At 41.4% G+C, this 24,397-nt stretch overlaps 1 protein-coding gene across 1 annotated transcript in view; it reads right to left on the bottom strand.

Moving 5' to 3' along the window:
• LOC126456114 (nipped-B-like protein A) overlaps window positions 1-24,397 on the bottom strand; it is a 345,198-nt gene that overhangs the window by 131,400 nt on the left and 189,401 nt on the right. The window contains exon 8 of the mRNA XM_050091868.1: window positions 22,071-22,197. Within this exon, the coding sequence (XP_049947825.1) occupies window positions 22,071-22,197 (127 nt within the window). The remainder of the gene's footprint in view (window positions 1-22,070; window positions 22,198-24,397) is intronic.

Here is a 24,397-nt window from a genome sequence, read left to right as displayed (position 1 = left end):
AGCACAGCTAAAAGGGGACAGGCCAACAAAATGTGGACCACCATCAAAGCCGCCCCACAGCAACATAGAGGCAGGTCCTCAAGACGCAGTAAATAACTGTGCGTGAGCCAGGTGTGGACAATGCGGAACCGACAAAGGAGAACTGAGGCCCTGCGAGTGACTCGCATGGATCACCGCCACACAGTCATCGTCTCCTTGATAGCATGGAATTAATTGGGTGTGGTCAGATCACGCCATTAAGCGTCCCAAAGTGCAAAAACTTTGGGGCGTAAGAATGCTCGCAAATCAGTCTCCGGAAGGCCAACGTCCAGACAGGGTTTACTGGTGGCCTGTTTGGCCACGCGGACTACATGTTCATTGCCTGGTATCCCAACATGGCCTGGTGTCCACACAAAGACCACAGAGCGGCTTCAATAGGCAAGAGTATGGAGGGACTCCTGGATAGCTAGCACCAGACGAGAGAGAGGGAAACACTGGTCGATAGCTCGTAAACCACTCAGGGAGTCGCTACAGATAACGAAGGACTCACCTGAGCAGGAGCGGATACGCTCTATGGCACGAAAGATGGCGACCAGCTCAGCAGTGAAAACGCTGCAGCCAGCCGGCAATGAAAGTTGTTCGTAATGGTGCCCTAGAGTGAGAGCATAACCAACACGACCAGCAACCATCGAACCGTCAGTGTAAACAACGCCAAAGCCCTGATACGTGGCAAGGATGGAAAGAAAGCGGCGGCGGATGGCCTCCGGAGGGACTGAGTCCTTCGGGCCATGTGCCAATTCGAGCCAAAGGCAAGGGCGGGGCATACACCACGGGGTGTACGCAGAGGGGCCCGGAAAGGAGGTGGAAGAGGGAAAACCCCAAGTCTGGAGAGAAGCTCTCTGACGTCGACCGTGATCGTACAACCCGACCGGAGCCGACGTTCTGGAGATGGACGACCGACTGAGGGAACAGTAGACGATAATTAGGATGCCCGGGCAAGCTACAAACATGCGTAGCATAAGCGGCCAGTAAACGTTTGTGCCGTAACCACAGTGGAGGTACACCTGCCTCCAGAAGTATGCTGTCCACAGGGCTGGTCCGGAAAGCACCAGTGGCAAGTCGGATCCCGCTGTGAAGGATTGGGTCCAGCACCCACAACGCAGATGGGGATGCTGAACCATAAGCCAGGCTCCCATAATCCAGACGGGAATGGATTAACACCTGGTAGAGCGGTAAGAGGGTAGATCGGTCGGCGCCCCAGCTGGTGTGGCTCAAGCACCACAGAGCATTAAATTGAAGCCAACACATCTGCTTAAGCTGCCGAATTTGTGGGAGCCAAGTCAACCAAGTATCAAAAACCAATCCTAAAAACCGATGTGTCTCCACCACAGCAAGAAGTTCACCGGCAAGATAAATCCGTGGCTCAGGGTGAGCTGTTCGTCACTGGCAAAAATGCATAACGCAGGTCTTGGCAGCCGAAAACTGGAAGCTATGCGCTACAGCCCAAGACTCCGCCTTGCCAATAGCGCCCTGCAGCTGACGTTCAGCAGCTGCAATGCCAATGGAGCTATAGTAGAGGCAGAAGTTGTCAGCATACAAGGAAGCTGAGACAGACGTTCCCACTGCCACAGCGAGCCCGTTAATTGCAAGTAAAAACAGGCAGACACTTAGGACAGATCCCTGTGGTACCCTGTTCTCCTGAACTTGGGAGGAACTATGGGAGGCCGCGACTTGCAAGCGGAAGGTACAATGAGACAGAAAATTTCGTAGGAAAATCAGCAGTGGACCCCGAAGACCCCAACCATGAAGCGTAGAGAGTATGTGATGGTGCCATGTCGTATCGTACGCCTTCCACATGTCAAAAAAGACAGCGACGAGGTGCTGACGGCAGGCATAGGCCATACAGATGGCTGACTCCAGGCTCTCCAGATTGTCGGCAGCAGAGCGGCCTTTACAGAACCCATCCTGAGACGGAGCCAGAAAGCCCCGAGACTCAAGTACCCAACTCAACCGCCGGCTCACCATGCGTTGTTGGTGAGGCTAATGGGCGGTAGCTGTCCACCTCCAATGGCTTCTTGCCAGGTTTAAAAACAGCGATAACAACGCTTTCCCACCACTGCGACGGAAACTCACCCTCGACCCAGATACCCCAGATACCGTTGTAAAGGTTGAGGAGGCGTCGCTGGCAGTCCACTGAGAGGTGTTTCAGCATCTGACAGTGGTTGCGATCTGGCCCGGGAGCTGTATCAAGGCAAGCAGCTAGGGCACTGTGGAATTCCCACTGATCTGCAAGGGCACCCAGAAGAGTGACACTGTGGCAGTGACAGAAAGATCGGGAAGTGGTCACTACCACACAGGTCGTCATGCACACTCCATTGGACAGACGGTAAGAGGCTAGGGCTGCAGATCAAAAGGTCAATGGCTGAGTACGTGCCATGCGCCACACTGAAATGTGTGAAGGCACTATCATTTAAAATGGAAAGCTCGAGTTGTGTCAATATATGCTCAATGGTGGCGCCTCGACCTGTTGCCACTGACCCACCACGCAGAGGGTTATGGGCGTTGAAGTCGTCCAGTAACAGGAAAGGTGGCGGCAATTGGGCTATCAGCGCAGCCAGGACATGCTGCGGGACATCACCATCTGGTGGAAGATAGAGTAACAGTAACAGCCTGTGGTGTCCAGACCCAAACAGCGACAGTCTCTAAAGGCGTTTGTAGAGGGACAGACTCGCTGTGAAGCGAGTGAAGGGCATAGATGCGGACACCACCAGATACCCTTTCATAAGCTGCCTGGTTCTTATAATAACCATGATAGCCACGGAGGGCGGGGGTTCACATCGCTGTAAACCAAGTTTCTTGAAGAGCAATGCAGAAGAAAGGGTGAAGGCTGAGAAGTTGTCGGATATCAGCAAGATGGTGGAAGAAACTGCCGCAGTTCCACTGGAGGATGACATATTGTCCATGACTGAGGAAGGCGTGAAGGGACTGGGGAGGCAGATTACGCCGCTGGGTCACTTGCTGCCACCGGTTCAGTACCTGCGCGAGTGACACCCATTGCGTCCGAGGGTCCGGCAAGATCCACGTCTTTAGCAGACGCCAGAATCTCGACCCATCCTCAGACGCTGAGCTTGTAGGAAGCAGTGGGACGGGTGCCACTGCAACGTCGGGATTCTTGGGAACCTTATCCATTTTCTGCTTCTCGCCTTGTGCCTTCGGTGGTTCAGGCTGGGAGGGCTTCAATGGGTCAATCTCAGGGACGGACGACGACCGTGAGGCCCTACAACCAGCGACTGGTGGTTGTTTCAGCCACTTGCGAGTGTCCACTTTTCTGCTGGTCGGAACTCGCGAAAGGAGGTCCCCAAGGGATCCCTTCCTGGCGAGAGGAGCCGAAGAAGTCTTACGCTTCTCCGGCTGGGAAGTGTAACTGATGTCCCTGATGGCTGGGGGGGGGGGGGGCGGGGGGGGGTGTTGCTCCTGAAGTAGATGGAGCAAGAGCAACAGGGAGTGAAGTGCCCCCCACAATCAAGGGGGCCGGTGGATTCTGAAAGATCATAGAGCCAATTGTACGTGATGACACGGGAGATGGGAGAACCGCTGTTGTAGCAGCAGCGTAGGTTGACGTCATTGGCACAGGATGTAGCCTCTCATAGGTCTGCTTGGCCTCAGTGTAGGTCAGGCGGTCCAGGGTCTTATATTTCATGATCTTCCGTTCTTTCTGGAATACCCGGCAGTCTGGTGAGCAGGGGGAATGGTGTTCTCCACAGTTAACACAGATGGGAGGCGGGGCACATGGAGTATTGGGATGTGAAGGACGTCCACAATCTCGACACGTGATGCCGGAAGTACATTGGGATGACATATGCTCAAACTTCCAGCATTTAAAACACCGCATCGGAGGAGGGATATATGGCTTCACATCACAGCAGTAAACCATCACCTTGACCTTTTCGGGTAAGACATCAACCTCGAAGGCCTAGATGAAGGCACCAGTAGCTACCTGATTATCCCTCGGACTCCAGTTGATGCGCCATAGTTCATTGTCTGACTGCAGAAGAAGATCCCTGTGGAATATAATACCCTGGACCATGTTTAGACTCTTATGGAGTGTGATGGTAACTGAAACATCCCCCAACTTGTCACAAGCGAGCAACCTCCATGACTAGGCAGAGGATGCTGTTTTGATTAGACCACCTGGCAGGATGGCCTTTGCCAGGAGTCCTGATGCCCCAGAGGGATAAGCATCTAATCCTCGGCATACGTTGGGAGGTAGCAGCTCAGGCATCAGCAGTGCGATCCCTGTGTAGTCAGGGGGCTACCACCAAGAGGGTGCATGACGACCCCACCACAATGGACTGGCTACTGTGCTGGATGTCGGGTGTCGAATATCCATGTATATCACGAGGGCAAAGATGGAAGTGCATAATGGAGGGAATGTATGCTACCCGGAACACACTGCAGCTGATGTGGCCAGAAGCTCAGTGTAAGTCCAACTCCATGACAATATCGGGTGTGCCAGATCTTAGGGCAAGATGGATATAGAATGCACCACGTAAGGCGTCCTTCCACAAATGGTACGCACTAATGCAAAATTTTGAAATGGAGTGGACCAAAACTAGCACGGGCAGGAGAGGCTCGCTCAGACGCGGTGAAGGCAACCCTCCTAGGGATAGAGTACCACAAAATCAAGACTCCTGGTCCTCCAGGTTGGGGGTTGTGCAGAGGGCTACCAACACACTCATGCAAAAAAAAAAAAAAAAAAAAAACAGTCAGGATACTCAATGCCAGCATCGGAAACAGGACAGGATTTACTGGAACAAAAACTGGCAAAGCTGCAAGGATTTCTCTTTTGGATCATCGAATATTACAGAAAAACTGTTAATATTCGAAAGAAAAGTACTAAGGAAAATTTTTGGACCTGTATACGACGAAAATAACATGGAATGGAGAATAAGAAGAAATGAAGAAATAAGAGGGCTGTACAAACACCGTAACATCGTCGATGTGCTCAAGAGGAGAAGGTTGAATTGGGCAGGCCATATAGCAAGAATGACTGAGAATAGACTACCTAGAATGGCAATTAGCAGAACAATAGAAGGAACGAGAAGAAGAGGGAGACCCAGAATCAGATGGCGGGATAACATTTGGGAGGATATAATGAGGATGAACAGCAGCAGCAACTGGACAAACACCACATTGGACAGGCAGAAGTGGAAGAGGCTCATAGAGCAGGCGTATGGTCAATAAGGCCCTTGCCATATGTAAAGTAAAGTAAGTGGTCAAACCCCTTAGGGGACCAGCACATTAAAGGCCGAAACAGTGGAAACTCCTTTTAGTCGCCTCTTGCGACAGGCAGGAATAATGCGGGCCTATTCTTACCCCTGAACCCGCAGGAGGGTCCTGAAGCTGTCCACGTGGCATTATTTTGTGAGGAAGCCATGTGCTTTGTTTCTGCCGCAGCATGTAACAGCGAGCTGTGCTGCATATATGCTGCTTAAATGGAGTGTGGCCGATGTAAATGGACCCGCCACACAGTCAATATCTGATTAACACTGTACTGCCCTCATTGCATGATCTCAGACATTTAGGAATGTGTTGTTGACAGAACGGACATGGGTCATTTCTTGGGCGTGATGGCCGACTCCGTGGCAGGAGAAATGTTTATTCTAATCAGGGAAACCATAAGGGGAATGGCACAACCATCCAACCTCACCCCTAGTAAATTAGGATAACTCCAAGAATTACCAAGGTTATGAGGAGGTGATGAATGTGATAGAGTACAGATAGGAGGAAAACTGGCCTGAGATGTAGTGGACAGGGATGAGCAAAGAAGTTTAGTGTTTCTTTCTCCTGACAACAAGCGCCACTTGAAACCACTGCAAAGTCATATCAGTCATTTGAGTAGTAAAGTAATAAATCCAGCAGATACATGTTCTGTTGAGCCAAAAATTGATGACACCACCTACAGATTTGAGATGGAGGCGATAAGGCAGAGAAGGTCCAATTTTGATGTCATGTTGAGAAACGATTTCCTACGCCAATATCAGGGTGTGACTGATATCTGGTTGCATATTGTCAAATTTGATGAAGCAATTCACCAATCTGGTGGTGGCAGCATCACATAGGCATGAGGATATCCGGCAATGGGGCTCATTTGCCAAAATTCTGACACATTGCATAGCCGGTTGTTGAAGGAAACCACCCCTGTAAAACCATCCTACCCAGTACTGGAAGTGTTCTCTGATTGACTGTCAAAATGAAGAAACATATGAGGTATGTTCTTTTGAGGGAACCACTTACGTGAAGTGAGGTCTTTGGCTGACAGTAAGTGCACATGAAATGAAACCTGTGCAAAGTAGAATCTGTGGGAGAGAAAGCCTGAGGTCCTGTGTGTGTGGTTAATTTTGGAATCTGAGAAGTAGAGATACCCAGGGGTATTACACTGGCCAGAATGCAACCGGTAGCTGAGAGTGAAGAAATCATTCCCAAAAAGAAAGTGAAGAGAAGACAACAACTGTTACCAGTCCAAGAAGTATATGCATTCATGTCACACTTGAAGCAACAGCTCCAGAATAGGTTGTCCCATTTATCAGACTCTGAACAGAACTTGTTGTGCCCATTTTCGGAGGAATTTTTGTGGCTATTTGAAAAGAGGCAATGTTTACCAGCCACTGATCTACTATATCATGAGATTCCCACTGGAAATGCAAGATCAACTGCTCAACAGCCATATAGGGTTTCCTATCAATTAGTCTGTTCCAGAAGAAACAATCCAACAACAATTTGATGCCGGAATTATTCAGCCATCAGCTAGCTTTTACCAGAGTCAGATTGTTATTCTGAAGAAGTCTATTGACAGTGAAAAAAACCTACTGCTTGTATGTGGATATGAGAGATATCAACAAAATCACTACACCTGACACCTATCCTTTGCCATGGATAGAGTAGGAAATTGCCAATTTTTCACTACTCTTGATATGTGCTCATGCTATCATCAGATTCTGGCAGCTCCTCAGGACCAACCTGAAACAGTTTTTGTTGTACCCTTGGACTTGTTTGCATTTTTGCGAATGCCTTTTGGCTTAAGGAACACACCCTCCACATTTTAGAGATTTGATAATTTATTTCTAAGAGGTCTTACACCTACCACCTGTTTATCTTGATGACACCATAATTTTTCCTGAAGCATTGAAGAAAATGCAGAACAGATGAGAAATGTGTTGGAGAGGTTACTGAATGCTCACTTAAGTTGAAATTTGGAAAAATGCTCATTGGCAGAGGTGCAAGTCCAGTATGTATGACACATTATTGCCTCTGATGGAGTAAACCAGACTCCTGTTTGACAGGAGCTGTGGATAATTTACGTTTATAATCATTTCATGAAAAACTATACCACTATGACTAAACCCTTAACTAACCTACTGAAGAAAGGAATGAGCTTTGAGTGGTTGACATTGTGAAGCCACCATACAATAAGTTAAGAAAGTTTTAATGAGTTCACCTCTATTGATTTATTGCATCTTTGAAAAACCATTTATAGTGTACTATGCTACTAGTGTTGTTTTAAGTTGAGAACATGACAAAGAAAAACCTACTGATTGTACTTCTCGCTATCTCAATAAAGCCGAAATCAATTATGGTACCACAGAAAAGGAACTGTTGGCCTTAATATTTGGTGTGAAGTACTTGAAATGCTACCTGTAAGGCAGAAAATTTACCATGGTAACTGATCATGCTGCTTTTTTATGGGTGTTGAATTGAAAAGACTCCAGTAGCCACCCGATATGTTGAGCTTTAAAATTAGCAAATTCGACTAAGAGGTACACGATAAACCTGGAAGGCTGTACGAAAATGCCGAAAGTCTCAGTAGAAAAAACTATCTAGTACAAGCTGACAAGGTGTTAATAGCAGAATTAAAAGATACCCAGAGAAAGGATTCCAGCTGTCAACAGTATGTCACACTGCCTGATTTCATGTTAGAAAATAGAATACTGTGTTGTGAAATCAAGTTGGGAAACTGCTTGGTGGTACCAAAGTCAATCCAGACCTGAATTATTGTTCAATGTCATGACAGCATTCAAGACTACCATAAAGGTGTATGCACTACAAATGCCCATACTGTTATGCTATATTGGTGGCTCAGTTGGCTAGGTGATGTTGACAAGTATATCCACACCTGTTTGCCTTGTGTCACAGCTGATGCAATCATAAATTCCTTTGCAAGCCTTACCAGAAGCCTTTAAACCATTTGGAATTGTGGCTCTTGACGTGAAGGGACCCTTCTGCTAAACCCAGAAAGGAAACTAGCATGATTAGATTAGATTAGATTAATTATTCATTCCATAGACCCATAAAAGAGGGAATCCTCCTGGGTGTTGAACATGTCAGGTAAACACATTACAAAAATGTAATTAGAAAAACTTGAGTTTCATTAATTTTAATGATCCTCAGTCAATAAACAGTAAAATTATGTACATGAATTAAATTTAAACTTCTAATATTTACAGGTTTAATACTTACATCTGCTTTCATTAAATCCATCATTCAGACATTTGCTAGTTTCTTAGCTATTACAATCGAGTATTGTCAAAAATTAAAGTAAATTATTCATTTCAGTGATCCTCAGTTAAGAACAGTCAGATTATGTACAAGATTTAAAATTAAACTTCCACTATTTACAGACTTAAGACTTACATCTGCTTTCCACACATCCATCATTCACGCAGTAGGTAGTTACTTGGCTGTTACAACCATGTATTGTCAAAAATTAAAGTATAATAAATTTTCATTAAAATGGTCTACTGCACTTGTTGAGAAACTCATGGATAGAATAGGAGGAGTTGGCCATCAAAAATTCGTTTAAATTATGTTTAAATTGTGCCTTGTCTGAACCTAAACTCTAAATGGTTGCTGCTAACTTATTGAAAATATGCGTTGCTGACTACTGGACTCCTTTCTGGGCAAGAGTAAGTGATTTTAAATCTTTATGTATATTGTTCTTATTCCTGGTATTGATACTGTGTACTAAGCAGTTAGTTTGAAAAAGAGATGTATTATTTACAACAAACTTCATTAAGGAATAAATATACTGAGAAGCTGTGGTTAACATCCCCAATTCTTTGAATACGTTTCGACATGATGTTCTTGGATTTACACTACACATTACTCATTAAGAGTATGCTTCTGTTCTCTAAAATTTTTTCTGTTTGTGGAGTTACCCCAAAATATGATACCACATGACATAATGGAGTGAAAATAAGCGAAATATTCCAGTTTTTTATATTTATATCTCCTATGTCTGACATCATTCGCATTGCAAAAACAGACTTGTTTAGGCGCTTTAGCAGTTTGACTGAATTTATTATCAAGTTGTAATCCGAAGAATTTTACACTCTCAACTTCTCCTATTTCCATGTCGTCATATTTTATACACACACCAGAAGGAAATCTCTTGGAAGTTCTGAACTGCATATAGTGAGTCTTTTCAAAGTTTAATGACAGTGAATTGGCTATGAACCACTTATTAATGTCAGTAAAAATTTGATTAGCTGCCCTTTCTAAATTTATATTTCATTTACTATTTATTGCAATGTTTGTATCATCTGCAAATAAGACAAACTTGGCATCTGGTAATGTAACAGATGACAGGTTATTAATATACACAAGAAACAGTAGTGGGCCTAGTAGTGGAACCTTGGGGAACACCACATGTAATTTCTTCCCAGTCAGATGATGTCTGATTGCCTACTGCTGAAGTGTTGCGTAATGACACCCTTTGTTTTCTATTAGTAAGATATGACTGAAACCACTTTGCAGCACTACCACTTAAAAGAATGCTGTGATTCAAACGCCTTTGACAAGTCACAGAAGATTATGTTGCCTCTTATTTGTTGTCCCATGAATTAAGGACATTTTCGCTGTAAGTGTAAATAACTTTCTCAATATCAGAACCCTTAAGAAACACAAACTGTGACTCTGACAGTATGTTATTTTCACTAAGGTGCTTAAGTAGACGCTTGAACATAACCTTTTCAAAGATTTTTGAAAAAGCTGGCAAAAGTGTGATCGGTTGGTAATTTGACAGCATTTCTTTGCCCCCTGTCTTGTGGAGAGGTATTACTTCAGCATATTTAAGCCAGTCCAGGAATGTTCCTGTGACAAGTGATTGATTACACAAATAACTTAAGATATGACTAAAAGCTCACATGAACACTCTTTTATTATCTTTGTTGATATGTTATCACAACCACTATAATGCTCTGATCTGAAGGACTTTATGATGGATTCTATTCCTTTGGGTGAAGTAAGTGTCAATTCCATTTTGCTGAGATTGCTTGAGTGAATTGGTCTCAGATATTCCATTGCATTATTTAATGAACCTGACAACCCCATGCTATCAGTAACAGAGACAAAATACTTGTTTAAATAGTTTGCAACACAACATGCGTTTGTTACCAGGGTTTCATTTATTTTTAGAGCTATTTGCTCCTCCTCATTTCTGGTCCTACCTGTCTCTGACTTAACAATATCCCATATTGTTTTTATTTACCTTCTTCTCTTTTCCTGAGGGCATGCAGCTTTACTGTGTGGTTAAATGATGGTGTCCTCTTGTGTAAAATATTCCGGAGGTAAAATAGTCCCCCATTCGAATCTCCCCACGGAGACTACTCAAGAGGACACTGTTATCAGGAGAAAGAAAACTGGTGTTCTACGGATCGGAGCATGGAATGTCAGATCCCTTAATCAGGCAGGTAGGTTAGAAAATTTAAAAAGGGAAATGGATAGGTTAAAGTTAGATATAGTGGGAATCAGTGAAGTTCGGTGGCAGGAAGAACAAGACTTTTGGTCAGGCGAATATAGGGTTATAAATACAAAATCAAATAGGGGTAATGCAGGTGTATGTTTAATAATGAATAAAAAAAAATAGGAGTGGGGGTAAGCTACTACAAACAGCATAGTGAACACATTATTGTGGCCAAGATAGACACAAAGCCCACGCCTACTATAGTAGTACAAGTTTATATGCCAACTAGCTCTGCAGATGACGAAGAAATTGAAGAAATGTATGATGAAATAAAAGAAATTATTCAGATAGTGAAGGGAGACAAAAATTTAATAGTCATGGGTGACTGGAATTCGGTAGCAGGAAAAGGAAGAGAAGGAAACATAGTAGGTGAATATGGATTGGGGGCAAGAAATGAAAGAGGAAGCCGCCTGGTAGAATTTTGCACAGAGGGCAACTTAATCATAGCTAACACTTGGTTCAAGAATCATAAAAGAAGGTTGTATACATGGAAGTACCCTGGAGATACTGACAGGTTTCAGATAGATTATACAATGGTAAGACAGAGATTTAGGAACCAGGTTTTAAATTGTAAGACATTTCCAGGGGCAGATGTGGACTCTGACCACAATCTATTGGTTATGAACTGTAGACTAAAACTGAAGAAACTGCAAAAAGGTGGGAATTTAAGGATATGGGACCTGGGCAAACTGACTAAACCAGAGGTTGCACAGAGTTTCAGGGAGAGCACAGGGGAACAATTGACAGGAATGGGGGAAAGAAATACAGTAGAAGAAGAATGGGTAGCTTTGAGGGATGAAGTAGTGACAGTAGCAGAGGATCAAGTAGGTAAAAAGACGAGGGCTAGTAGAAATCCTTGGGTGACAGAAGATATATTGAATTTAATTGATGAAAGGAGAAAATATAAAAATGCAGTAAATGAAGCAGGCAAAAAGGAATACAAACGTCTCAAAAATAAGATCCACAGGAAGTGCAAAATGACTTAGCAGGGATGGCTAGAGGATAAAAGTAAGGATGTAGAGGCTTGTCTCACTAGGGGTAAGATAGATACTGCGTACAGGAAAATTAAAGAGATCTTTGGAGAAAAGAGAACCACTTGTATGAATATCAAGAGCTCAGATGGAAACCCAGTTCTAAGCAAAGAAGGGAAAGCAGAAAGGTGGAAGGAATATATAGAGGGTCTATACAAGGGTGATGTACTTGAGGACAATATTATGGAAATGGAAGCGGTTGTAGATGGAAATGAAATGGGAGATATGATACTGCATGAAGAGTTTGAGAGAGCACTGAAAGACCTGAATCAAAACAAAGCCCCGGGTGGAGACAACATTACATTAAAACTACTGACATCCTTGGGAGAGCCAGTCCTGACAAAACTCTACCATCTGGTGAGGAAGATGTATGAGACATTTGAAATACCCTCAGACTTCAAAAGGAATATAATAATTCCAATCCCAAAGAAAGCAGGTGTTGACAGATGTGAAAATTACCGAACTATCAGTTTAATAAGTCATGGCTGCAAAATACGAACGCGAATTCTTCACAGACGAATGGAAAAACTAGTAGAAGCCGACCTCGGGAAAGATCAGTTTGGATTCCGTAGAAATATTGGAACACGTGAGGCAATACTGACCCTACAACTTATATTAGAAGCTAGATTAAAGAAAGGCAAATCTGTGTTTCTAGCATTTGTAGACTTAGAGAAAGCTTTTGACAATGCTGACTGGAATACTCTCTTTCAAATTCTGAAGGTGCCAGGGGTAAAATACAGGGAGCGAAAGGCTATTTACAATTTGTACAGAAACCAGATGGCAGTTATAAGAATCAGGGGGCATGAAAGGGAAGCAGTGGTTGGGAAGGGAGTGAGACAGGGTTGTAGCCTCTCCCCGATGCTATTCAATCTGTGTATTGAGCAAGCAGTGAAGGAAACAAAAGAAAAATTCGGAGTAGGTATTAAAATCCATGGAGAAGACATAAAAACTTTGAGGTTCACCGATGACATTGTAATTCTGTCAGAGACAGCAAAGGACTTGGAAGAGCAGTTGCACGGAATGGATAGTGTCTTGAAAGGAGGATATAAGATGAACATCAACAAAAGCAAAATGAGGATAATGGAATGTAGTCGAATTAAGTCAGGTGATGCTGAGGGAATTAGATTAGGAAATGAGACACTTAAAGTAGTAAAGGAGTTTTGCTATTTGGGGAGCAAAATAACTGATGATGGTCGAAGTAGAGAGGATATAAAATGTAGACTGGCAATGGCAAGGAAAGCGTTTCTGAAGAAGAGAAATTTGTTAACATCGAGTATAGATTTAAGTGTCAGGAAGTCGTTTCTGAACGTATTTGTAGGGAGTGTAGCCATGTATGGAAGTGAAACATGAACGATAAATAGTTAACACAAGAAGAGAATAGAAGCTTTCGAAATGTGGTGCTACAGAAAAATGCTGAAGATTAGATGGGTAGATGACATAACTAATGAGGAGGTATTGAATAGGATTGGGGAGAAGAGAAGTTTGTGGCACGACTCAACTAGAAGAAGGGATCGGTAGGTAGGACATGTTCTGAGGCATCAAGGGATCACCAATTTAGTATTGGAGGGCAGCGTGGAGGGTACAAATCGTAGAGGGAGACCAAGAGATGAATACACTAAGCAGATTCAGAAGGATGTAGGTTGCAGTAGGTACTGGGAGATGAAGAAGCTTGCACAGGATAAAGTAGCATGGAGAGCTGCATCAAACCAGTCTCAGGACTGAAGACCACAACAACACCATCATCATCTTCTCATAATGCAGGTGTTTAGATTTCTGCATAACCTTCTTCAATATTTTGCAGTAATTTTTGTAATGAGCTATAATGCTAGTATCAAAAATGTCCCTACATATCAGATAGAGTTTCCTTTTTGTCTCACATGATATCTTTATCCGTTGTGTGATCCATGGTTTCTTATTAGACTTATGCTTAATTTGAGTTACCTTCAGGGGAAAACAATTTTCAAATAAGGTACTAACTTTATTCATGAATGTTTTGTATTTTCCATTTGTGTCTTGCATGCTGTAAACATCCATCCAATTAATTTCTTTGAGCAATCTCCTAAATTTCTCAGTTTTTGACTGTTTTATTGGCCTTCTGTACTCAGTTCTGATAGATTTTTTACCCTGACAATTTTCAAAATTCAATGTTAGGTGTTGCATGCCATGGTCAGGTAGCCCATTTACTACTGGTTTTGTAATGTGGCTTAGTCCCCTAGTATTGTCTATACATATATTATCAATGGCAGTCTTAGAGCATTTGTATACCCTAGTTGGGAAATTTACAGTAGAAATTAAATTGAAAGACAATGTAACTGATTTCAGTAACTGTTCACTGACAATGTTTTTCAGGACATCTATATTAAAATCACCACCAACCACAAGTTCTTTGTTTTTTAATTTTAGATGAGATAATAAATCTTCAAGACCGTTAATAAACAGGTTGAAATTTCCTGAAGGTGCTCTGTATAAGTCTACTATTATAAAGGACCTATTATGATTCTATCTCTGTTGCACATGCTTATAAGTGCTGCTCTAAGCAAAATTTATTAATGTCAATATTCTTAAATATAAAACTGTTTTTAACAAATGTGGCAACTCCTCCTTTCTCCATCTTTTGTCTACAGAAGTAGGAGGCTAACTTAAATTCTGTAAGGTTTAACATATCTATACCAGTGGTCACATGATGTTCAGAGAGGCAGATTATATCAACTGGGTTCGATGACTCTAATTCATCAATGCACGTAAGTAGTTCATTAATTTTACTTCTAAGCCCTCGAATATTTTGATGCACTAAAGACAGTTGGCATTTCACAATTACCGAGATGAAATCGGGTGGGAATAAAATTTCTGCTGATTGCTGTAAATTTTTAACCAACAGCCGTGTTCGCTGATCCACTGTGCCAGGATTATGCTGTTTGATTTCTTTATCAAACTGAAGGTTTTTTTCAATCTTTACTTCTCTCAGAACTTGACTTCGTTCTGTCCCACCTATCCCAAAAAAGGTGCTGCTACAACACCTATGCAAAGGTGCTGCTACAACACCTATGATCACTGGTATATCACACCTCATGGCAGTGCCTCCCCCCCCCCCCCCCCCCTTACATTTCCTGCTATTAGCCCAGCCAGTTTACCCTTCCCTTTCCTGCTGAGGTGTAGGCCATGTCTAGTATAATCCCACCTACTGAGAGAATCAACAGGAACCAAACCAATATGTGACCCCGCACCCGACCCAAGCAGCCGTTCCAACTCCAGATTAGCTCTCCTGACAGAAGAGTTTAAATGAGGTTGGTCATGGCGTCTCAGAACACACACAAACTCAACATTGGTATGTCTCGTTGCTGATGCAATCTTTGCCAAGTCACACTCTATATTGTACCCAGGATCTCTGTCAATACTATTGCCCGGCCCACCCAGAATAACCATTGTGTCTTCCTTGGTAAAATCTTTACAGAGTGAACCTAAATCCTCTGTCACCTGACCCAGACCAGCACTTGGTTTAAAAAAATTTGTGACCTGGCATTCTGATCCTAACTGGTCCTGCAAAGTTGGCCTACACCTCTGGCATGTGAACTACCTAACAACAAAACTTTCTTTCTCTTTGCTGACTTCCCTAGATTCTTATTCAATTTTCTACTGAAAGTTTGTTGTGCCCTCTCTACACCTACCTCTGTCTGAGGCCCATCAGCTTCTAACTGAAGCAACAGGTCAAACTTATTCTTCACATTCACCACAAAGCTGTCTGACAAAGTTCTACGTCTGTTACTCCTGTTACCTGTTGCCACTTCCCACCTCTCTTTAGCTAACAATTCTATGACACGTCAGGCACTTTTCACTCATGCTAAAAATCTTACTTTAGCGAGAATAAGTCAAATTAAATTACAGAAAAACAAGATAGGGTCTAGTCTCAATCGTATGTAAACAAACTTACTTTAGTTACAATAAGTTACATTACTGAAAAGAAGAGGAAAAACATGTTTACAAAAATTAGGCCTAGTCACAACTGTATGTAAACAAAGCTACTACCATATGTACAAAGTTTCCAGATACCAGAATTTAAAATTTACGCTGTGTTTCGCAAAATAAGAGTTAAACACCAAAGGGATACACTTTTTTTAACTTGCTGGAACGGAACAGAACAATTAAATGAGATTCTATAAGTTTTACTGCACTAAAATGTATGCAAGAATATGATCGTAACCCTAATTTATGTTCCTTTCGCGTTTTCTAGAGTAATACGCAAAGAGAAGTTAAACCTCTAATAGTAAGCTCGCAAAACACACTAATACACATATTAAACTAGTTTCCTGAACTAAACAGAGTTTTATTACTCTCTATATCACTTATCTGTATGGCAGCACAAAACTCATGCGTACTGTCAATAACTGATCACTTCTCCAGATTCCTAATATTAATACCACTTGCTGATCATATGGCTGAGACTGTGAGTAAAGTGTTTGTATATCACCTGGTGCTGCAGTTTGGCAGCCCTGACACTATTTTAACTGATACAGGCGTAAATATTATGTCCCCATTATTCGCTTAACTAAGCAGAACTAAAAAATGGTGAACCACGCCCTTTCATCCTAAGGGAAATGGCCATGTTGAATGAGTTCATAACACAATTAAATGGATATTATCCTACTATATAAACAGGGCACACTCAGACTGGATTCGCTACATTTCTTTTCAAATTTCAGTGTCTACAGGTTGCACACAGCTGTACAGTATGTAACAAGCGCTCGCCAGCCGATCTATATGGAATGCTGACAATTTGCTTGGTCAGCTGCAGTGCGATGCAGGGAGTAAGCCACTGGGCGCCAGCCGCCAGCCGCCATCCGCAGCATGTCATATAACTAGCACAGCCTCGGGCACGAATATGTCTCTTTTCTTAGCTCATCGTGGAGCCTTTCAACACAAACGTAATTAGCCGCTGCTAGGATGTCAAACACAGTGATGATGGGTGATTCATAATCAGCCTTTTGTTAATAAAAAATTTTAAACTTACTTCTCGGTGTTCGCATAGTAGTGTACCTCAAGGACCCACCGCTTACAAATCCTGACAAATATTCCGTGTAATTATCATTTGAGGCAACAACATAAACAAACCCCTTATATAAACCTATTTACAACAGCTGAATTCAAAGGGCATATGACCTTTAAGTTAGTCTATGGCTGCCCCATGAGTTCACCATTTGAGGCAGATAATCTACCACCAGGAGTGGATCTGAAAGAAGTTTGAAGTTTAGTACACAGACTTAAAGCAATATAGATTGTGGACAACCATGGGCTGTATAATGGAATGATGACAACGAAAATTTGTTCCAGACAGGGACTTAAACCCAAATTTCTTGCTTATTGCAAGTGATCACCTTACCATTTGCCTAGCCGAGCAAGACTCATGGTCAGACCCAAACTTTGCTAGGTCATCAACCACACATAGTACTCGTACATCCATTATGTATATTGCCCTACAGGGGCGACATTTTACTAGGAAGTAGCTCACTGGGTGTTGGCGGATACATATGATATTGCAGTGCTTGTGTTATTCTGAAGTATGATGCAATGTTCCTTTGGACATTCATGCAAGTCCGAAGGAACATTGCATCATAATTTGGAATAACACACACACTGTAATATCATAGTAAAGGAATTTGGCACCAACTTCAACACAGTAATGTAAAGGCAAAAACTAAACAAGTATGCAGAAAAAAATAAAGGCGCAGTAATACCACCCTTATTATTTATTGGGTGCTGTTACACAACCCTACCATTAAGAACAGCAAAACTAAGTAGTTCACTCCAGCTTCTGAAGGTCCTTGTCAAATCATATGTTTGACCTTCCGGCAGATAGTCCTGTGACGGTTCATTTTGATGGGCTAAGATCCTATCAGGATAATGCTGTGCTGTCCCAGCCTGTTGGTCTAATGGATTCGTCTAGAGACAGGTGACCTGCTGTTAAACCAATGCCATGGAAGACAAGAATATAACCACCTCAGGCTCAGACTACATATGCACTTAATTCCAGACACCCTTATGCATTACGTTCGCGTGATTAGAAGCCATATACTGGTGATATAGCACCACTTAACACACAGACTCAATATCCTCCAGGAACTCACATTGCCAAGGCATTTTTGGCAAACATGGAGATTCCTAGCCAATTGCAAAAGTGTTTCCTACATACTCTTCTGGTGTGATCTACTTTACATTTTATCTTTCCCCCTGGCATAGTCTCAGCAGAGGTCTCACTTCTCACGTGATTTACGTGTTCAGCCAATCACCTGCCCATAGTGATTAAAAAAAAGTGTTCTTAGACAGCTGTAGCTTGTTTAAAACCTTTATTGGCATGAAAACAAATCAACAATTGCTGAAATTCATTGTTGAGAATAACTGGCATGCAACAATTAGTTTATATGGCCTCATTTGCTCTTTGTCTTTCTGTGAGACAGGTCATATCTGTTTGTGGTGTGGCACTATCATTCCACTTGTATAAAGTATGGTTTAAGTGAATTAGTGCTCAGTTAATTGCAATGGAACATGTGAATTCATGCACTGTTTGAAAATTACTAACAACAACATGTCATTTGACAACGTATACCTTAGTAAAAAGCTCTACAAAAAATAGACGAGCTCAGTGAAGCGCAATGAAATTTGATATTGCTGTGATCCGATATAAGCTTTCCACAAGATCAAGAAAGTTCTACTATATGTGAACATCACAGATACTATTACTTGAAAGTTTTTGAAAGTCAACAAAGAACTTGTTGAGATCCTTTCAAAAAACACAGACAAACAGTTACAATATCTTTGAGGACAGTTTGCTTGTCTTTGCCTTAAACATAAAGTGCTAAAAGAATCTATGTAAAACCAAGCCAAAAACTGTGTACAACATGTCATAACATTTATGAACAGAAAACTAACATCAGTATAGAAATGTAAGTGACGTAGATGACCTGGAGATAACATTTCACGAATCATTACTAAAAAGACAAATTACTGAGGATGCAAATACAAGGTTCATTCACGGACAAGGAAAAAAAAAATCCTTATTTTCCCGGTTAAAACACAATTTCTCGTGGGTGAAAACACACTTTCTCCATGTTAAGTGACAGTATACTTTCCCTCAGAACTGTAAATCTTTTGGATGGCTATGGTTTTATACACCAGCGTAGAATTTCCTGGCCTTTAGAAAACAAAACTCAGAGGAGAGGGGGACCAAGTTTTGGAAAGAAAGAAGAAAGTAGGAAGCCCATATGTTCGCATGTGAAACATTAAAAGATCTTACATTACTTCATAAAAGAAACAAGGCATCAGAGGATACTGCTAGAGTGTTGGAATTTCATGAACCATACTAAAATGCATAATTCGGCTTATAGTACACATTCGCATGTCCAGATTCCCAATGAACTAGGCCTCAGTCTGATATTAAGCTTTTCAGTGCTGTTTTCGGAATGTAAATTTTCTTGGAGTATCAGTACTATATTAACTCGTGTTTTGTTCTTTATTATGGCATAATGCCATATGTGTTAAAAGATGAAAACATGCACTTGAAATGCAGCAAACAGTTGAAAATAGCCAATAGTGTGGAATTAAACACTTTGTTTCAAATAAATTGACTGCCTCAGTGGAAAAGATTAATAAAAGCCAAATTTCTTTAACAAACCGTCAAAAATAATAACATTGTTCTCAAGGAGATTAATGCTTGACGGTCAGAAGGGTGGAAATAAAATAAGATCTGAAACTACGAGGTGAGTTTTTTAAGTAAGGTCTGTTTTGTTGTAGCTCGTGCACATATCGCAATGAGCACATGCATCGCGTACCAGCATGCCTCAGGAGCAACTGTGCTCAGTTTCAGCTCTTTAGCTAACCTGTACAGTTCTGAACTGTGCTTTCAAAATGTTTAAGACTATCAATTCACCCGCCGCGTGTGAGGTTCGCTCAGTGATACGGTTTTTGTCAGAAAGGAACCTGTCTGCTGCAGAAATTCATCAATGGATTTGCGAAGTGTAAGGTGATACTGGTATGAGTGAAAGCAAAGAGCGCAAGTGGGTACGAGAATTCAAAGATGGCCATGACAACGTCTAAGAGGACCGCTCCAGTCGCCCTTCTTTGATTACAGACGATTTGGTGAGAACAGGCGCTTCACAATAACAGATCTCGCAAACCAATTTCATGACATGTAGAGATCAGTGCATTGTTACTGAACACCTAAAGTTTAGGAAACTGTGCTCATGACGACGACATGAAAATGGCAGTGAACTCTTGGTTATCGGAGCAGGTGACAAGTTTTAATGAAGAAGGTATTTTAAAATTAGTTGGGAGGTATGATAAGTGTTTCGACAAACTTGGCAACTGTATTGAAAAACAGAGTGAAGTATGTACTTTCTAAAAATAAATTTACTTGTTTTAAATAACCTTTCGTTGTGTACTTATGTTCAAACAGACCGTACTTAAAAAAACAAGCTTCATAATAACATATTTTAGCTTTCCATAATTACTTGAATGTGTTTTAATTCACTTGATAGCTCCTGGCCATAGAAATCCGTTTTGTTTTCATTTGACATGAGAGCTGTAAATGAAGAGGAAATAGCAAAATCATTAAATGTAAACACGGGTCACGTGGAGACTATCCCCCTCCCCACTCTAACTCAGCAGACTGTTCTGCTCATTAGCCCCGGATCTACGATATTTCCGAACTAGGCATACTAGATAGTAAACAGTTGTGACGTCATGCTCATCAGAGGCAATTTGTTGTTATGAAGCATAGCATAGTTTTCCTAAAGCCTTTGCTTTACATCTTTTGATCCTGGTAACATTCGAGTATATTCATCATTTTGGTAGAAATCAGTTATAATCTTTAACACTTCACTGGCAATAACTTTGCCCCTTTTTGGTTTAGGAATTGATAAAATATCCATTAAGTTTTCACTTTCCTTGCTTGTCAAGCCACATACTCACTAACACTGATTTATGACATTATGTTTTCTTTTGACCAAGAGAGTGGAGCTAAAGTTAAAATTTGAATTTTTTCAGGTACTCTTACACTAGCCACTTTTTCTTTCATTAACAATTTCATGGCATCAAAATCTTAGGCTTTCTTAACAATTACATCACCAAATTTTTCTTCTTTTATAGTCAAAATCTACAGTACTGCAATCTAATGTCCAGCACACTTTTCTATCCAAAAAGTGCTTAACTATTTTTAGCCTCTTGTTGCCATATGAAGCCTTGTTGTGATTTGGAATGGAGTAAAGTTTTAAGGGAGAGCACACCCAAATCATGTAAAATTTTATTTCAGGGTTTATATGGCCCAGAACAACTGGGAGATTCGGGAAAAACCCAGGAATTTTTTCATCTGAGAGAAAACCAGGAAAAACCCGGGAATTTTTCAGAATTCCAGGAATTCTTCATTGTTTTAGTTTGCAGTTAAATTTTTGTAATTTTGATTTGTAAGAAACGATACTCTAACAAAGGACATTACTGTACCCTACTATTGCAGAATAATACTGCAGCAATAAAAAATGAACAAGAGAAAAAAATGAAAATAAAACTTAAGTTGCAAATGAAATGCGCCACATGGTGAGTAGATATTTTATCTATCCAATTAAGGCGTTATTGTTAGGAATATAAATCCTTTGCGACAGTAAACAACAGATACTCAGCATCTAGTACCAGAAAAGTGCAAAAAGACTGTGGCATAATTAACGCATACTTGAAGTGAGTTACAAATTAGTCCTCCTCAATCAGAATGGTAGGCTCTTACATTCCATATGACAGATGGAGAAAGTATAAGGGAATGAGAAGGTTGGAGTTGAGGGCATAATTTTATGGTAACAATGACTCCAGGAATCACTTTTACAGTGGCATACGATTTGACAGTTTACTAAAAAGGATGAAAAATATCAGAAGAAGAAGGAGAGGAAGCAACAACAAAAGAAATCTGATGCAACTGAAACGGAAAAGTCTCCAATGCTAGAATTAGTGTATTTCGCTCTGTCATTCCAGGCGTGGTTCCAAGTGCATGAGGATTTAGAACATATGTTTCTGTCACTCATCTCAGTAACTCTGAACTGAAAATTGTATCCACCCTGATATGACACAAAAGAGAGAAGACAAAAGGCAAAACACATTTGTTAAGCTTATACTAAAAAGTAACAGCAATCACTCTTGACAACCTGAAAATGTACAATGTGCAACAAAGACACATTCCCACCATATCTTTACTGCAGATCTGAGAAAGCTTCAAGAAAAACATTTACCTTCTTCATCATAGATTCTTTCCATCACTTTTGCACATATTTTTGGAATTTTGTGATGGTCTGATATTTTTTCGCATATTTCCTCCATGATTTTTATCACTCGTTTCCTGACACTGAGACCAGAATCCTGGAAAAGAATAGTGTAACTATAAATATGATCATTATACTTTGACAAACTATTTATCATCACTCTGTAATGAAATTAATAAATACTGTTCAAGTTCAAAAGTAAGTTCTCACTGACTACTTAACTGGGCTCTTTCCTTTATACGGAAGTTATTGTGGCATATGGTGTAATTCTGGGCCTTATACAGCACTATCTGACATATAATCAACATTGTAGCTGTAATGGAGAGCTACTGCTTAGTTATTTTAACAAAATATGTCCAAGATAAAAGTGGGCCCACTCCATAAGCAACGGATTGTGATTTTACTATTCCCACAGTTTCAGTTGTTACCAGAAAATGTAGACAGTGCCTTTTCATCTTTTCATCGTTCTCTGAGTCATTCAAGTTATTCAACTAAAGTATGTCACATTCAGTGGATGAAAGGCAGCACCATATAGCTGAAACTGACATCCGTACTACTTAATTTAAGACACCTTGGGAAGTTTGTTGTGAACAATTCTAAAACCTAGCTTTCACGCAAAATGTAGTGTTCATAATTTGATGACACAATGGAGGTTCAGTGGCAATGTCTCTAATTCTAAGAATAACTGTACACCTTCAATTAAGGTTGCAAACACAATACAACAAATACTGCTATTTCAAAAAAAAAACTGTCAGGCAGATTTCACAGTGAACAGGTGTTACATTTATGTCTTATCATTCTTTACTTAAACCATTACACCTGAAACCCTTCCATGTTTCGTGCATTCAGAAGGAAGGAAGATTTAGAGTTTAATGTCTTGTCAATTATGAGGTTGTTTGGAGACAGAGTGTGAAGCTCACTGTAAGGAAGGAAGGGGATAGAAATTGGTCATGCCCTTTCCACAAAGGAACCACCCTGGCATTTGCTTGGAAGAATTTAAGAAAATCCCAAAAATCTACATCAAGATGACGATCATCTTCCCGAATGAGAGCCCAATGTGCTAACCACTGCACTACCTCACTCGGTATATGTATATTACACTGAAGCAAAAAAGAAACTGTATAGGCATGTGTACTCAAATTCAGAGATACGTAAACAGGTAGAATATGGTGCTGCAGTCAGCAACACCTATAAAAGACAACAACTGTCTGTTGCAGTTGTTAGATCGGTTACTGCTGCTACAATGGCATGTTATCAAGATTTAAGTGAGTTTGAACGCGGAGTTATAATCGGTGCACGAGCATTGGGACACAGCATCTTCGAGGTAGTGATGACATGGGGATTTTCCCATACGGCCACTTTAAGAGTGTACCGTGAATATCACGAATCCAGTAAAACATCAAATCTCTGACATTGCTGTGGCCGGAAAAAGATCCTGCAAGAACGGGACCAACGACGACTAAGAAGCGTTCAATGTGACAGAAGAGCAACCCTTCCTCAAATTGCTGCAGATTTCAATGTTGGGTCATCAACAAGTGTCAGCATGCGAACCATTCAACAAAACAGCATCAATATAGGCTTTCGGAGCTGAAGACCCACTCGTGTACCCTTGACGACTGCACAACACAAAGCTTTACGCCTCACCTGCGCCCATCAACACTGACATTGGACTGTTGGTGACTGGAAACATGTTGCCTGGTCAGACAAGTCTTGTTTCAAACTGTATCGAGCACATGGACATGTATGGGTTGGAGACAACCACATGAATCTAAACTGGTGGAGGCTCTGTAATGGTGTGGGCCGTGTGCAGTTGGATTGAAATGGGACCCCTGATACATCTAGATACGTACAACTCTGACAGGTGAAACATACTTAAGCATCCTGTCTTATCACCTGCATCCATTCATGTCCATTGTGCATTCCAATGGACTTGGGCAATTCCTGCAGGACAATGTGACACCCACACATCCAGAATTGCCACAGAGTGGAGTTTAAACTCTTCTGCTAGCCACCAAACGCCCCAGAAATGAAATTTATTGAGCGTGCCTAGGATGCCTTCCAACATGCTGTTCAGAAGAGACTTCCACCCGCTCGTACTCTTAAGGATTTAGGACAGCCCTCCACAATTCATGGTGTCAATTCCCTCCAGCACTACTTCAGACATTAGTTGACTCCGCTCGTGGGGGTCCTACATGATATTAGGCGAGTATTCTAGTTTTTTTGGCTCTTCAGTGGACTTCCAGCTGATACAGAAAAACGGGGTTAAGTATTCAAGTGGTTGCTTAAAACGACTGCAG

This window comes from Schistocerca serialis, chromosome 2 (genome assembly GCF_023864345.2).
Source record: "Schistocerca serialis cubense isolate TAMUIC-IGC-003099 chromosome 2, iqSchSeri2.2, whole genome shotgun sequence".
NCBI lineage: Eukaryota > Metazoa > Arthropoda > Insecta > Orthoptera > Acrididae > Schistocerca > Schistocerca serialis.
This window is presented reverse-complemented; position numbering and strand designations above follow the sequence as displayed.